Raw genomic sequence first — 16,483 nt, 5'->3', positions numbered from 1 at the left:
CATCATAGGGTTTTTTTGTACAAGTGATGCAGGCATTTTCAAGCCGCTGGCAGCGTGTGCCTTGCTTAAGATCTTAGAAATGCTACTTTGTGAAAACGTCCCTAAAAAATTTCCGAGGGAAGTTTGATGTCCTGTAGCAGATCTAATGTCTTATGTTCTTGACACGTCTGGCCCATACAAGCTTGCCTTCTATATGTGCCTTGCAATAAAATAAATTCCTACTTTTTGGGAGTCTTTTTGTTTATGTTCTTTTGTTTTCAGATATAAATTAACTATTTTATTAGATTGTTATGGAAACCCCCAATTTACGTGCATTCCGCCAGTGTCCAAGTTGCCATTTTGGTCACCGCTTTGCAACTGCCAAAATTGACTCGAGTAGTGCTACTGATTACTCTTTAAATTATCGTCGCAATAACTTAATTGGTCAAAGGTCTTGTTTCCCATATGTGATGGTGCCATTTTGGAGGATGGCATTGGCATCATCAGTCATGTCATGCTGGGTGCAGTTTATAGGGCGGTTCAAACCTTTTTTTAAAAGGTCCTAAATAAATCACCACATAAACTAAGTCTGAAACCCTCAAGTGTATTACTCCATCATCCCACGTGCCTAATTTCCCAGATACTTGTCTGCTTTATTAATGGTGACTCGTCTTAGTTGTGCTGGGAGGTTGAGGCCGTGGGAATTGACTGCCCCTTGGCCAGCAGTCTATGACCTTCACAATCTCGGCAGAGGCCTGGGATTTAGGAATGTCTGCTCATAGAATCAGAAAAGCTGAAGATAATGGGATATTTTTGCCAGTATATAGAAGAATTGGTTTTACCCTTTCTAGCAATAAAACAGGTTAAGATGTTAAAACACCAAACAAAACCCATTTGCAAGGAATCATGATATAAGGAATCCTGATATGAAAGCTCCTATGATGTAGCTGCTCACCCCGAGCTATAAATGCCCTGATAGTGCTGTATTTGTGCTGTTCACCTTTTGACGTTTTTTGGTCTAACACTGTTTAAGACTAGGCAATAAAGAAAGCTGTCTGGTGTGGACCAATCCGTTTAAAAGACAATGCATATATTACTAGAGGATGTTTTTGCTTGCATGTTCACCACAAGTATGTGTGGTTAATGCAGACATGATTCCTTGAAAACGTTTTGTTTAGTGTTTTAACATCTTAACACCCGTTTATTTGCCAGAAAGGGTAAAACCAATTCTTATACAAAAGCTGACCCGAATGACATTGCTTCGTGTACATATACGTTAATATTGTAAATATTCCCCCCCACACACGGTTGATAGATGCTGGTTGTTGAGTATGGAAGCTGTTAGAGCGTGTAAGGGGACTATGGCAGAGCTGTCTTGGGGAGAGTGTCAGTTAAATGTCAGGATCATTGCACGTGCATTGGAAGCGCTACCAACTCACGGAATTTGGAGCACATGACACTGTTACATGGACTTCCTGAGAAAGCGGTATGGTGTAGGTTTAACAATTGGCTTGTCAAATCAGGAGCTATCAGTGAGCAAGAGGCGAGTGTGCGGTTGGCAGTGACATGGTCTGCAGCGGGAAATAAAAAAATGTGCACTTTTTACTAAATCGGGGTAAGTTCTCAATGAATGTGTAGATTTAAGGATCACACATAGCCTCTAGCAATAAAACGGGTATACAAGTGAGCTGCTGGGAGATGGAACTGTTGTGAGGTCATGGCATGGTGCTTTTGTGGATGGTATACAGCTCCATTTTGTAAGAGTGCTTCTATGCAAAGACTGTGGTGCTGAAGAGACAATTCAACATCGCACATGTTATAAATAATCATTTTTTTGCATAACTCAGCCCCCAACTCACGGCGTTATAACTGCAGGCAACGAGTTTCAACCCCAAATGCCTGCTAGGATGCCTCTGCCGTGTTGCCTGGCGAATAGCCCTCTGACCCGGTTAACGCCCGTCACCCTCACGGGAGGGCAACAGCTCCACCTCATCGGAAGCCAATCCCTCGATGGCTCTTCAAGAATGACGAAGTGACCACCATGCCGTATGCCGAGACCATGTACAGTGGTACCACGTCAACACATGGGCCCACCTGAAACGCGCCAACTCTAAGTACCGGTGATATGTGATATCAGAGCAGCTTGCAAGGTTGCGAGTTCAAATTCTGGCTGGGGAGATTGACTCAGTCCGTCCATCGATAAAATTATCGCGCCTTCAAAGGTCGAAAAGCAAAGCTACATGAGCTCTCGGCCCCTGTAGCCCGTTCGTTGTTCTCGTGGCGAGCAGCAGATCTCGATATTGGCATCTAGCTCTCAAATGAATGCTGCTGCCATCGTGTGCAAGAATGAAATAGAATCGCCTCTTACTGGCAGCCTATGCCCGTCTGCGAATCACAGCGAGCTTCGTGATATCCCTGAGCTCTGAGAATGGCGCGAAGACGCAATTCACCAAAAGTAAAACAATTACTGTTGACCCAGACTCAGCACTTGGGCGCCGCGGTGGCTAGGAGATGTTAACTACCTCGCCTGGTGCACAGGAGGTCGTGGGTTCGATCCCGATCCCGACCCCTGCTGTAATATTTGGAATTTGTTTGCGTCTCTCCCCTTGGTCGCGTTTATTTTTCTCCAGGTCGTCTGGGTTTGTTCCTCCACATTTAGTATAAATCAAGATCACGCGTTTAAGAGTGTTGCTATACATTTTCACACGATGATAAGGGGCCGTCCATAAATGACGTCACTCGATTGTGGACGATGTATCACCCCCTCGTCACACGGCATCACAAATGTCTGACCCCCCCACCCCCCTAGGTGCGTGACGTCATTTATGGACGGCCCCTAAGCCACTTCGTTGGACTATAATGTGTGGCACTGGTCTCTTCTGGAAAAAAATCTACAATAGCTCAGTGGGCTCTACCTGCTAAAATAAACAAATATTTTAGTTTGGTGGCGTCACCGCGTTCAGCTCTCACGAGTCCCCGCCCCTCCCCGGGCCCCTCGCCCCACAGCCCGCGCGGGGCTGGGCCGACCACCCCGGGCCGCCAATCGCGACTCAGCCCCCCCCCCCCCCCCCTCGAGGCGCTGCGTCTCCACGTTGAATGGACGCAGCTGAGCGGCGGCGGCGGCAGCGAGGCCGTGGGAGCGATTATTTATCTTTCAATTGCGATGACGACGCGTGTTTACGGAAACGGGTATAGCGAGTGATTCACGCTTGATGATTTGACCACGAGTCGAATAAACGTGTTAATTCTACATCGGTAAAAACACTTTTATATTGCTTAATAAACATTGCAATACCGTATGCATTGTACTCGGGCCCCTCACAGCCTGAATCCGGCCCTGTCTGGGCGGCGTCTCTCGCCCCTGACGAGGGAAGCATGGCCTCCACCTCGTCGCGCTCGTGTCACTACGAGGAGGAGGCGGAGGAGGTGGCGAGGGGGGCGGAAGCCCCGAGGCGGCTGCTCGGGGGGCTGTACGCGCGCTGCGCCCCGCTCGACGCGTTCGTCGCGGAGCTCGCGGCCCCCGCGGCCGAGCGCGGCTCGCCCGCGGGGGGCCCCCTGCTGCGCGCCGGGGACGACGCGCGGCTGGCGAACCTCGCGGCCTCCGTGCTCGTGTGCGTGCCTCGCGGGGCCAGGGACCTCGCGCCGCCCATCTCGCTCAGACAGGTCGGTGGGAGGTGTGTGTGGCGAGGTGTGTGTGTGGCGAGGTGTGTGTGGCGAGGTGTGTGTGGCGAGGTGTGTGTGGCGAGGAGTGTGTGTGGCGAGGTGTGTGTGGGGTCTCGCGTGTGTGTGTGGCGAGGTGTGTGTGGGGTCTCGCGTGTGTGTGTGGCGAGGTGTGTGTGGGGTCTCGCGTGTGTGTGTGGCGAGGTGTGTGTGGCGAGGTGTGTGTGGGGTCTCGTGTGTGTGTGTGGGGTCTCGCGTGTGTGTGTGGCGAGGTGTGTGTGGGGTCTCGCGTGTGTGTGTGGCGAGGTGTGTGTGGGGTCTCGTGTGTGTGTGTGGCGAGGTGTGTGTGGGGTCTCGCGTGTGTGTGTGGCGAGGTGTGTGTGGCGAGGTGTGTGTGGGGTCTCGTGTGTGTGTGGCGAGGTGTGTGTGGGGTCTCGCGTGTGTGTGTGGCGAGGTGTGTGTGGGGTCTCGTGTGTGTGTGTGGCGAGGTGTGTGTGGGGTCTCGCGTGTGTGTGTGGCGAGGTGTGTGTGGGGTCTCGCGTGTGTGTGTGGCGAGGTGTGTGTGGGGTCTCGCGTGTGTGTGTGGCGAGGTGTGTGTGGGGTCTCGCGCGTGTGTGTGGCGAGGTGTGTGTGGGGTCTCGCGTGTGTGTGTGGCGAGGTGTGTGTGGGGTCTCGCGTGTGTGTGTGGCGAGGTGTGTGTGGGGTCTCGTGTGTGTGTGTGGCGAGGTGTGTGTGGGGTCTCGCGTGTGTGTGTGGCGAGGGTGTGTGGGCGAGTGTGTGTGTGGCGAGGTGGTGTGGCGAGGGTGTGTGGCGAGGTGTGTGTGGGGTCTCGCGTGTGTGTGTGGGGTCTCGCGTGTGTGTGTGGCGAGGTGTGTGTGGGGTCTCGCGTGTGTGTGACGAGGTGTGTGTGGGGTCTCGCGTGTGTGTGTGGCGAGGTGTGTGTGGGGTCTCGCGTGTGTGTGACGAGGTGTGTGTGGGGTCTCGCGTGTGTGTGGCGAGGTGTGTGTGGGGTCTCGCGTGTGTGTGTGGCGAGGTGTGTGTGGGGTCTCGCGTGTGTGTGGCGAGGTGTGTGTGGGGTCTCGCGTGTGTGTGTGGCGAGGTGTGTGTGGGGTCTCGTGTGTGTGTGGCGAGGTGTGTGTGGGGTCTCGTGTGTGTGTGTGTGGCGAGGTGTGTGTGGGGTCTCGCGTGTGTGTGTGGCGAGGTGTGTGTGGGGTCTCGCGTGTGTGTGTGGCGAGGTGTTGGGTGGGGTCTCGCGTGTGTGTGTGGCGAGGGTGTGTGTGGGGTCTCGTGTGTGTGTGTGGCGAGGTGTTGGTGTGGGGTCTCGCGTGTGTGTGGTGGCGAGGTGTGTGTGGGGTCTCCGCGTGTGGGTGTGGGCGAGGTGTGTGGTGGGGTCTCGCGTGGTGTGGTGGCGAGGTGTGTGTGGGGTCTCGATGGTGTGTGTGGCAGGTGTGGTGTGGGGTCTCGTGTGTGGTGTGGCGAGGTGTGGTTGGGGTCTCGCGTGTGTGTGTGGCGAGGTGTGTGTGGAGTCTCGCGTGTGTGGTGTGGCGAGGTGTGTGTGGGGTCTCGCGCGTGTGTGTGGCGAGGTGTGTGTGGGGTCTCGTGTGTTGGTGGCGAGGTGTGTGTGGGGTCTCCGCGGGTGTGTGTGGCGAGGTGTGTGGGGGTCTCGCGTGGTGTGTGGCGAGGTGTGTGTGGGGTCCTCGCGTGTGTGTGGCGAGGTGTGTGTGGGGTCTCGCGTGTGGTGTTGGCGAGGTGTGTGTGGGGGGTCTCGCCGCGTGTTGTGGCGAGGTGTTGTGGGGTCTCGCGTGTGTGTGGGCGAGGTGTGGTGTGGTGTCTCGCAGTGTGGTGTGTGGCGAGGTGTGTGTGTGGGTCTCCGTGGTGTGTGTGGCGAGGTGTGTGTGTGGGTCTCGCGTCGTGGGTTGTTGTGGGGCGAGGTGTGTGTGGGGGGTGTCTCCGCGTGTGGTGGTGTGGCGAGGTGTGTGTGGGGTCTCGCGCGGGTGTGTGTGGCGAGGTGTGTGTTGGGGTCTCGCGTGTGGGTGTGGCGAAGGTGTTGGGGCGAGGTGTTGTTGGCGAGGGTGGTGGGGGCGAGGTGTGTGGGGGTCGCGTGTGTGGTGTGTGGTGGTCTCCGCGTGTTAGTGGGCGAGGTGTGGTGTGGGGTCTCCGCGTGTTGTGTGACGAGGTGTGATGTGGGGTCCTCGCGTGTGTGTGTGGCGAGGTGTGTGTGGGGGTCTCGCGTGTGTGGTGACGAGGTGTGTGTGGGGTCCTCCGCGTGTGGGTGGTGAGGTGTGGTGTGGGGGTCTCGCGTGTGGTGGGTGGGCGAGGTGTGTGTGGGGTCTCGCTTGTGGGTTGTGGCGAGGTGTGTGTGGGGTCTCCGGGTGTGTGTGGCGAGGTGTGTGTGGGGTCTCGCGTGTGTGTGTGGCGAGGTGTGTGTGGGGTCTCGCGTGTGTGTTGTGGCGAGGTGTGTGTGGGGTCTCGCGTGTGTGTGTGGCGAGGTGTGTGTGGGGTCTCGCTGTGTGGTGTGGCGAGGTGTGTGTGTGGGGTCTCGCGGTGTGTGTGGCGAGGTGTGTGTGGGGTCTCGCGTGGTGTGTGTGGCGGAGGTGTGTGTGGGGTCTCGTGTGTGTGTGGCGAGGTGTGTGTGGGGTCTCGCGGTGTGTGTGGCGAGGTTGTGTGTGGGGTCTCGCGTGTGTGTGTGGCGAGGTGTGTGTGGGGTCCTCGCGTGTGTGTGGGCGAGGTGTGTGTGGGGTCTCGCGTGTGTGTGGGCGAGGTGTGTGGTGGGGTCTCGCGTGTGTGTGGCGAGGTGTGTGTGGGGTCTCGCGTGTGTGTGTGGCGAGGTGTGTGTGGGGTCTCGCGTGTGTGTGTGGCGAGGTGTGTGGGGTCTCGCGTGTGTGTGGCGAGGTGTGTGGGGGTCTCGCGTGTGTGTGTGGCGAGGTGTGTGTGGGTCTCGTGTGTGTGTGGCGAGGTGTGTGTGGGGTCTCGTGTGTGTGTGTGGCGAGGTGTGTGTGGGGTCTCGCGTGTGTGTGGCGAGGTGTGTGTGGGGTCTCGTGTGTGTGTGTGGCGAGGTGTGTGTGGGGTCTCGTGTGTGTGTGGCGAGGGTGTGTGGGGTCTCGGTGTGTGTGGCGAGGTGTGTGGGGGTCTCGCGTGTGTGTGTGGCGAGGTGTGTGTGGGGTCTCGCGTGTGTGTGGCGAGGTGTGTGTGGGGTCTCGCGTGTGTGTGGCGAGGTGTGGTGGGGTCTCGCGTGTGTGTGGCGAGGTGTTGTGGGGTCTCGCGTGTGTGTGGCGAGGTGTGTGTGGGGTCTCGCGTGTGTGTGGCGAGGTGTGTGTGGGGTCTCGCGTGTGTGTGTGGGGTCGCGTGTGTGTGGCAGGTGTGTGTGGGGTCTCGCGTGTGTGTGTGGCGAGGTGTGTGTGGGGTCTCGCGTGTGGTGTGGCGAGGTGTGTGTGGGGTCTCGCGTGTGTGTGGCGAGGTGTGTGTGGGGTCTCGCGTGTGTGTGTGGCGAGGTGTGTGTGGGGTCTCGCGTGTGTGTGGGGCGAGGTGGTGTGGGGTCTCGCGTGTGTGTGGCGAGGTTGTGTGGGGTCTCGCTGTGTGTGTGGCGAGGTGTGTGTGGGGTCTCGCGTGTGTGTGGCGAGGTGTGTGTGGGGTCTCGCGTGTGTGTGGCGAGGTGTGTGTGGGGTCTCGCGTGTGTGTGGCGAGTGTGTGTGGGGTCTCGCGTGTGTGTGTGGCGAGGTGTGTGTGGGGTCTCGCGTGTGTGGCGAGGTGTGTGTGGGGTCTCGCGTGTGTGTGGCGAGGTGTGTTGGGGTCTCGCGTGTGTGTGTGGCGAGGTGGTGTGGGGTCTCGCGTGTGTGTGGCGAGGTGTGTGTGGGGTCTCGCGTGTGTGTGGCGAGGTGTGTGTGGGGTACTCGCGTGTGTTGTGGCGAGGGTGTGTGTGGGGTCTCGCGTGTGTGTGGCGAGGTGTGTGTGGGGGTCTCGCGTGTGTGTGGCGAGGGTGTGTGTGGGTCTCGCGTGTGTGTGGCGGGTGTGTGTGGGGTCTCGTCGTGTGTGTGGCGAGGTGTGTGTGGGGTCTCGCGTGTGTGTGGCGAGGTGTGGTGGGGTCTCGGTGTGTGGGTGGCGAGGTGTGTGTGGGGTCTCGCGTTGTGTGTGGCGGAGGGTGTGTGTGGGGTCTCGCGTGTGTGTGGCGAGGTGTGTGTGGGGTCTCGGCGTGTGTGTGGCGAGGGTGTGGTGGGGTCCGCGTGTGTGTGTGGGCGAGGGTGTGTGGGGTCTCGTTGGGTGTGGCGAGGTGTGTGTGGGGTCTCTCGCGTGTGTGTGTGGCGAGGGTGTGTGTGGGGGTCTCGCGTGTGTGTGCGCAGGTGTGTGTGGGGTCTCGCGTGTGTGTGTGGAGAGGTGTGTGTGGGTCTCGCGTGTGTGGCGAGGGTGTGTGGGGTCTCGCGTGTGTGTGGCGAGGGGTGTGTGGGGTCTCGCGTGTGTGTGGCGAGGTGTGTGTGGGGTCTCGCGTGTGTGTGGCGAGGTGTGTGTGGGGTCTCGCGTGTGTGTGGCGAGGTGTGTGTGGGGTCTCGCGTGTGTGTGGCGAGGTGTGCGTGGGGTCTCGCGTGTGTGTGTGGCGAGGGGTGTGTGGGGTCTCGCGTGTGTGTGGCGAGGGGTGTGTGGTCTCGCGTGTGTGTGTGGGGTCTCGCGTGTGTGTGGCGAGGTGTGTGTGGGGTCTCGCGTGTGTGTGTGGCGAGGTGTGTGTGGGTCTCGTGTGTGTGGCGAGGTGTGTGTGGGGTCTCGCGTGTGTGTGGCGAGGTGTGTGTGGGGTCTCGCGTGTGTGTGGCGAGGTGTGTGTGGGGTCTCGCGTGTGTGTTGGCGAGGTGTGTGTGGGGTCTCGCGTGTGTGTGGCGAGTGTGTGTGGGGTCTCGCGTGTGTGTGGCGAGGGGTGTGGGGTCTCGCGTGTGTGTGGCGAGGTGTGTGTGGGGTCTCGTGTGTGTGGCGAGGTGTGTTGGGGTCTCGCGTGTGTGTGGCGAGGTGTGTGTGGGGTCTCGCGTGTGTGTGGCGAGGTGTGTGTGTGGGTCTCGCGTGTGTGTGTGGCGAGGTGGTGTGGGGTCTCGCGTGTGTGTGTGGCGAGGTGTGTGTGGGGTCTCGCGTGTGTGTGGCGAGGTGTGTGTGGGGTCTCGTGTGTGGCGAGGTGTGTGTGGGGTCTCGCTGTGTGTGGCGAGGTGTGTGTGGGGTCTCGCGTGTGTGTGGCGAGCTGTGTGTGGGGTCTCGCGTGTGTGTGGCGAGGTGTGTGTGGGGTCTCGCGTGTGTGTGGGGTGGTGTGTGTGGGGTCTCGTGTGTGTGGCGAGGTGTGTGTGGGTCTCGCGTGTGTGTGTGGCGAGGTGTGTGTGGGGTCTCGCGTGTGTGTGGCGAGTGTGTGTGGGGTCTCGCGTGTGTGTGGCGAGGTGTGTGTGGGGTCTCGCGTGTGTGGCGAGGTGTGTTGGGGTCTCGCGTGTGTGTGTGGGGTCTCGTGTGTGTGTGGCGAGGTGTGTGTGGGGTCTCGCGTGTGTGTGGCGAGGTGTGTGGGGTCTCGCGTGTGTGTGGCGAGGTGTGTGTGGGGTCTCGCGTGTGTGTGTGGCGAGGTGTGTGTGGGGTCTCGCGTGTGTGTGTGGCGAGTGTGTGTGGGGTCTCGCGTGTGTGTGGCGAGGTGTGTGTGGGGTCTCGCGTGTGTGTGTGGCGAGGTGTGTGTGGGGTCTCGCGTGTGTGTGGCGAGGTGTGTGTGGGGTCTCGCGTGTGTGTGGCGAGGTGTGTGTGGGGTCTCGTGTGTGTGTGGCGAGGTGTGTGTGGGGTCTCATGTGTGTGGCGAGGGTGTGTGGGGTCTCGCGTGTGTGTGGCGAGGTGTGTGTGGGGTCTCGCGTGTGTGTGTGGCGAGGTGTGTGTGGGGTCTCGTGTGTGTGTGTGGCGAGGGGTGTGGGGTCTCGTGTGTGTGTGGCGAGGTGTGTGTGGGGTCTCGCGTGTGTGTGGCGAGGTGTGTGTGGGGTCTCGCGTGTGTGTGGCGAGGTGTGTGTGGGGTCTCGCGTGTGTGTGTGGCGAGGTGTGTGTGGGGTCTCGCGTGTGTGTGGCGAGGTGTGTGTGGGGTCTCGCGTGTGTGTGGCGAGGTGTGTGTGGGGTCTCGCGTGTGTGTGGCGAGGTGTGTGTGGGGTCTCGCGTGTGTGTGTGGGGTCTCGCGTGTGTGTGGCGAGGTGTGTGTGGGGTCTCGCGTGTGTGTGGCGAGGTGTGTGTGGGGTCTCGCGTGTGTGTGTGGCGAGGGGTGTGTGGGGTCTCGCGTGTGTGTGGCGAGGGTGTGTGTGGGGTCTCGCATGTGTGTGGCGAGGTGTGTGTGGAGTCCGTGTGTGTGTGGCGAGGTGTGTGGGGTCGTGTGTGTGGCGAGGTGTGTGTGGGGTCTCGCGTGTGTGTGGCGAGGTGTGTGTGGGGTCTCGCGTGTGTGGTGGCGAGGTGTGTGTGGGGTCTCGCGTGTGTGTGTGGCGAGGTGTGTGTGGGGTCTCGCGTGTGTGTGTGGCGAGGTGTGTGTGGGGTCTCGCGTGTGTGTGGCAAGGTGTGTGTGGGGTCTCCTGTGTGGCGAGGTGTGTGTGGGGTCTCGCGTGTGTGTGGCGAGGTGTGTGTGGGGTCTCGCGTGTGTGTGGCGAGGTGTGTGTGGGGTCTCGCGTGTGTGTGGCGAGGTGTGTGTGGGGTCTCGCGTGTGTGTGGCGAGGTGTGTGTGGGGTCTCGCGTGTGTGTGGCGAGGTGTGTGTGGGGTCTCGTGTGTGTGTGTGGCGAGGTGTGTGTGGGGTCTCGTGTGTGTGTGGCGAGGTGTGTGTGGGGTCTCGCGTGTGTGTGGCGAGGTGTGTGTGGGGTCTCGCGTGTGTGTGGCGAGGTGTGTGTGGGGTCTCGCGTGTGTGTGGCGAGGTGTGTGTGGGGTCTCGCGTGTGTGTGGCGAGGTGTGTGTGGGGTCTCGCGTGTGTGTGGCGAGGTGTGTGTGGGGTCTCGCATGTGTGTGGCGAGGTGTGTGTGGGGTCTCGCGTGTGTGTGGCGAGGTGTGTGTGGGGTCTCGTGTGTGTGTGTGGCGAGGTGTCAGTGGGGTCTCGTGTGTGTGTGGCGAGGTGTGTGTGGGGTCTCGCGTGTGTGTGGCGAGGTGTGTGTGGGGTCTCGCGTGTGTGTGGCGAGGTGTGTGTGGGGTCTCGCGTGTGTGTGGCGAGGTGTGTGTGGGGTCTCGCGTGTGTGTGGCGAGGTGTGTGTGGGGTCTCGTGTGTGTGTGGCGAGGTGTGTGTGGCGAGGTGTGTGTGGCGAGGTGTGTGTGGGGAGCCGGAGTGAAGAGCGCTGACCGATCCGAGTTTGATTCCCGCCAAACACCCAGCGACGATTGTGGGCACCGGTCCTGGGTCTCCTCTGAGTCGACTCGGACGAGAACGCGGTGCGCGAACATCGACAATGGGGAGACTAAAGGCGGTCGGGCGCCGTTCTGGCGACCTACCCCTTCGTGTGCCGTGCCGGCCTTAATATTTGCTGCTCGCTAACAACAATTGCCCCAACAGCCTGTGAAGGCGACACGGGAGATCTTTGTGTCTGTGCCGAGAGGCCAGTGACGAATATATGAACCCGTCCTGGGACTCGCCTAGGTCGACTCAGCCTCAAATGAGTACCTGGTGCGATGTGTAAATATCCACAACTGTCAACCCCTTATCAGTGCCTACCTTATTGTAGAACAATTCAGGACCTTAGTGGTCACCTTGTGCACTTATAAATCTCAACGTTCATCCTACAAATTCCCATCACAAAGGAGAAACACAAATTGATAAAAAAAAAATGTTTGCTCGTATTGAAACGGCTTTATCTCGTATGTACTTAGAAAATAAATTTCCCTGTACAAGAATACGGGTAAACTGTGTCGGTTGAGAGGTATGAATATCGCCACTTATGAAACAAAGACGGTCGGGCGTGTGCTGGCCACCTTGTGTGCCAAGGCAAGGTTACCCTGTTATAGTTGGGTCCGGAGTGAGGAGATGTTGCGGTGGAGGTAATGAACTGTGCAATTGTAAGAACTCCGTGAATGACTTGTTGCAAAAAAACCCTGAAGGATGTTTAAGCTTAGGGAGCCTATAACTTGATCAGTAATGTGCCCAGTCTCATCAGATTTCTCGGAAACTAAGGAGGGTTGAGCGTGGATTGTGCTTGAATGGACAACCAGCATTCATAAAACAGGTGTGATAGGCTACTATGAGCCCACGTAGGCAGATCGTACAAGAAAATCCATATCTGTGTTTTACTTAGACCCTCCAACGATGCTCCTTCATGTCACCAACCCAAACTGACCAGCGTGGTGAAACTCCCATGACCCATATGGCATGGGGTAACTTACCCAGCAGTGGATTGACAGGGCTGTGCTTGTACATGTTAGTTTTCTTTTGTGACTGACCAGAAGCATCCGCACGGCAGCTGCCTTCGCATACCCTATGCCTAGCCCCATGTTCTCGACCCCCACAGCTGTCCAGCCAGAAGGAGCTCATGAGCCGCCTGCTGCAACGAATCCACAGCCGGGGCAAGCGCAATGTAGTGGCGTTTGGGCTGGCGAGGCAATGCGAGCCGAGCGAGCCGACGCTGCCGTCCGTGCACAAGCTGCGTACGCACTGGACCAACGACACCACTGCCTCCATGATGAACGACAGCTTCTGGGGGACCTTGATGGAGCGCATGGGGGACCAGGTCTTTGAGTACCTGGTGGAGGTGTGCTCTCTTTTCATGTGCGTGCCGCCTTCCTGCTACTACCAGTTCTGCGGCGTTCCCATCTATGACCTGGTTGTGTCGGGCCGCCACTTCTCTGCACCCAACAGGTTAGCGTGGAGTTGCGGGTGTGCATGTTTACTGCCTTTGCCGGCTAAACGCTGAGTAATAATAATCTTACCTGGCGAGGGATTTGGCTTGTGAACCATGGGGTTTACCTTTAAATAAACTCCTTAAAAGAAGTTTTTTTTTAAACAACGGTTTTATTAACAACTTCGTTTTAACTCACGGTCGAGAAGTACGTCAATGAAGCAGCGCCTGCTCCCACATCAACGCTTACTTGAATTAATTTATTACTTCCGTAACTCGTTCACACAGAGCAGGCGTGCCTGAGACAAGTGGCGCCTGCTTCTTGGGCGAGACGATTCGAGAGTTTAGGGACCGCGGCGTTTTTTACCTACACAAATATATCTAAATAATAAGACGTCCATACAAAATGTAAATTGCTTTAAAGTAGTGAATTAATTGATTAATTGATTTTGATACAGGTGTAGTGGTGATACGCGCTGGCAGTAGGGATCGTGTGGCAGCGCGTGGTGATTGGCTGTGTGTCGGTGACGCGCGCTGACAGGGAGGGATCATAGGGCAGCGCGGGGTCATGGGTTATGTGGTGGTGATTGGCTGTGTGTTGGTGACACGCGCTGACAGGGAGTGATCGTGTGGCAGCGCGGGGTGATTGGTTGTGTGGTGGTAACACGCGCTGGGAAAACGGATCGTGTGGCAGCGCGTCGTGATTGGTCAACTAGAGAGGGTGCTCACATCGCGGTCCGCATAGGCTCCGTCTCCTTGGGAGCGGAGGACTATAAAAGGCAGTGCGTGCGGGCGCTCGGGGAGTTGGTGACCAGTGAAGATGGAAGACGGAGGAGGAAGAGATAGGGCCCTGAGACACCTAGTCCCGCTGTCCTTGTAAGGACCGGGACCCTGTGTGGCTCAGAGGCGGGACCTTGGGACCCGGGGCCGGATGTCCGTGTGAGGGCCGGGCCACGGGACCCAGTGGTCGTGACCCATACCCAAGCTGGGGTGGGTCTGTAGGTTCCCCCGGATGCTACGAGGCTGGAATGCCTGTGTGTGTGTAGCCGGGTGGAACGTGTAGCGTGAGCTGTAGTGACCACACGTGTTATTGTGGCAAGACAAGTGTAATAAAGTGCGCTACCCGTCAAGTGGTCTCCCGCCGTAATTTACAATACTACAACTGGCGTCAGGAGTGAAACAGTCTTCCAGCCATGGATACCAGGAAGACTCATCGGACTCACGAGTGTGACCGGGAGGAAAACCACGACGACTCGGGCCAGCAGGCATCAGGGGGAGAAGAGGAGGAGATGCCGGCGCCACAGGACCCCTCATGGGCGCCCAACGAGCGGAAGGGGGCTGATGCCGGACATCGCGACGCGCACTCCCGCCTGGCAGAGCTACTACTCGCCGCGGCGTCCATCCTGGTGGAGATCACCACGTCTGGAGGAGCGAGAACGTCGACGGACATTGAAAGGGCCCGCGTTGCTGATTCTCGCCAAAATGACTTTGAAATTCCCGCCATTTCTGCTGAGCGGCCATTTATTGGCGGGAACTGCGAGCAACACGTGGCGGGAGTCCTCCAATCCCTGCCGCTTACGTCATCAGCGCGCGCTACGGGCCGCCATCAGCCACCCGCCAGAGGGGTCGCCATTTTGCAGGTCGACGGTGCGGCGCGGGAGAGTCACGAGGCGGAGGACGACATCATTTTCCAGCAGCGTCTTCTCGCATTGACAGCCTTCAAGGCGGAAGGCGGGGACTGGGGCGCATTCCAGCGAAGATTTCTCGCCCATCAAGAGATGTCGGCCTGGTCCGACGCTACGGCGCTGCGGGCACTGCCTGCCATGTTGGACGACAACGCGCTCGCGGCCTTCAGGTCCGCACCGAGATCGGCCCGCTCCACGCTCAAGGCTGCGCTGGGCCTCATGGCCAAAGTGAACGGACCACCTTCGGCCTGCCGCCACCAATTTTACGAGCGACGGAAGGCGGACACGGAGACCGCGCTCGCCTACCGCACGGCGTTGTTGGCTCTCGCCGACGCCGCGTTCCCTCGTATGGACGAGGAGGGGCAGGACGCTATGGTTTTGGAACAACTGCTGAAGTTGGCGCAGGACCTGGGGGTCCCCATCAACACAGCCGACGAAGTGGACATATGTTCGTTGCGTGTTGCAACGAGTATCCAGGCGCACGAGGTCCTGAAGCGGAAACAGGTGGTCGTCTGCACTGCTGCCGCGGTCTCAGCTCCGGCCACGGTGGTCACCGAGCCCCAGGTCGTTCACCCACGGGAGGAGGCGTTCGCTGCAGCACGACCGGGGGATTGGAGGTCGGGGGGTCGGTCGCCTCTGCGATCGACCTGCAAGCTGGAGCAACCGAGACCTCCGACGTCCCTCATCACGTGCTACAACTGCGGCCTTCGGGGCCACGTGGCGTCCGGGTGCCGCGCTCCACGTCAGCGTGCCACGGGACCTCGGCTGGACGACGACCAAGGCCCCAAGTCGTCCCAACTACCCCCGGCAAGTCGCGGCACTTCACATGCTCGGCCTACATACATGACACACATGGGCCGTCGCTTTGCGGCGGAGGATGTCCGAATGGGGGTCGGGGATTCGGTTCGGAGAGGGGGGTTCGTACGGGGCCGGGGGGACATTAAATGGTCCGAGTTAAGCCACAGAATAGTGGCTGCGTCGGCTGGTTCGTCGGTCGTTACGGGATTCATAGACGGGGTCGAGGTCAGGGTGTTGGTGGACACGGGAGCGTCGGCGACTATAATTTCCGACCTCATTTATAACATTCTCCCCGTCCAATGTCGACCTCTGCTTCCGGTGGACGTGCCATTTTACGCGGCAAATGGGGGCTCGTTGGGTATTATCGGTCAGATTCGGGCGACCATTTGCATAGGGGATATTAAATTGGCGGGACCTGTTTTCGTCTCCTCTTCCCTAGTGGTTCCTTGTCTGTTGGGCACAGATTTTTTGGCTAAGATGCCCATTAAAATTCTCGTGGATCAACGTTGTATTGAGCTGCCATCGGGTCGCCGTATTTCATTTTTATCTAACCCTACTGAAATACGGACGGCGTGCGCGACGATCCAAGCGCTAGCGACACAGACGGTGCACGTGCCCCCGGGTTCGCAGATGTTGATACCCCTCCGGTTGCGGAAGCCATTGGGTGGAGAGACTGCGGGACAAGGCGTGCTTTTGGGTCCATCGAATAGAGCTGTCGGCAGTCTGGATTTGGTGGTGGCTCAAACGTTGTTTCGGGCTGACGAGGACCCGTTCGTTTTGGTTTTAAACGCTGGTTCGCGGCCGGCCGTTATTCCACAGGGCACCGTGCTTGCTCACGCGGCACGGGTCCCTGCGGAAGAGCGCCTTATTGCACATGTTGATCCCGTCCCGGCGCAGAAAATTCTATCGGGTGATGACCTTGGATGGGTCGATTCGCTGTGTGCGGACTCCACTGATTTGTCAAGGGTGCAATTGGGTGCGCTGCGCGCTCTGCTGATCGAATTCTCCGATGTGTTCAGCAAGCACAAATATGATATTGGGTGCACGGACCTGTTACGCCACCACATTGAAACAGGCGATGCGGCACCAGTCTGGCAGAATCCCTTCCGGCTGAGTCCTGCCGAGAAGGAACACGTTCAATCGGCCGTCAATGACATGCTGACGGCCGACATCATTTCGCCCTCATCCAGTCCGTGGGGAGCACCTATCGTTCTGGTTAAAAAGCAAGACGGGTCCTTGCGGTTTTGTGTAGATTTCCGTCGCCTGAATAAAATCTCCATGGCTGACGCGTATCCGCTCCCCAGAATGGATGAGTCCCTGGACGCATTGTCCGGGGCGCGGTATTTTTCTACACTTGACTTACTGTCGGGATTCTGGCAGCTGCCACTCGACGATGAGTCTAAACCTAAGACAGCATTCCGGACCCCAGGGGGCCTGTTCCAGTTTAATCGGTTGCCCATGGGACTCCACTCCGCTCCTGCGACGTTTCAGCGCCTTATGGAATTGGTTTTGTCGGGTCTGCAATGGGATACTTGCTTAATCTACCTTGACGATGTCATTGTTTTCAGTAAAACTTT

The 16,483-nt window shown here is 58.5% G+C and overlaps 1 protein-coding gene across 4 annotated transcripts in view; it reads left to right on the top strand.

Annotated features, from left to right (window-relative positions):
* The first annotated feature begins 3,082 nt into the window (after window positions 1-3,082).
* TERT (telomerase reverse transcriptase) overlaps window positions 3,083-16,483 on the top strand; it is a 57,609-nt gene continuing 44,208 nt past the window's right edge. For all 4 annotated transcript variants that reach the window (XR_009756346.1, XM_061569230.1, XM_061569229.1 and 1 more), the window contains exons 1-2: window positions 3,083-3,642; window positions 12,097-12,443. Coding sequence is in view for 3 of the 4 variants with exons in the window: in XM_061569230.1 (XP_061425214.1) it covers window positions 3,355-3,642; window positions 12,097-12,443 (635 nt within the window). In the remaining variant the exon portion in view is untranslated. The remainder of the gene's footprint in view (window positions 3,643-12,096; window positions 12,444-16,483) is intronic.

Source organism: Lethenteron reissneri, chromosome 43 (assembly GCF_015708825.2).
Source record: "Lethenteron reissneri isolate LAM-NWPU_2019-01 chromosome 43, ASM1570882v1, whole genome shotgun sequence".
Lineage (NCBI taxonomy): Eukaryota > Metazoa > Chordata > Hyperoartia > Petromyzontiformes > Petromyzontidae > Lethenteron > Lethenteron reissneri.
The sequence above is the reverse complement of the archived record's forward strand: the minus strand, read 5'-3'. Positions and strand labels throughout refer to the sequence as shown.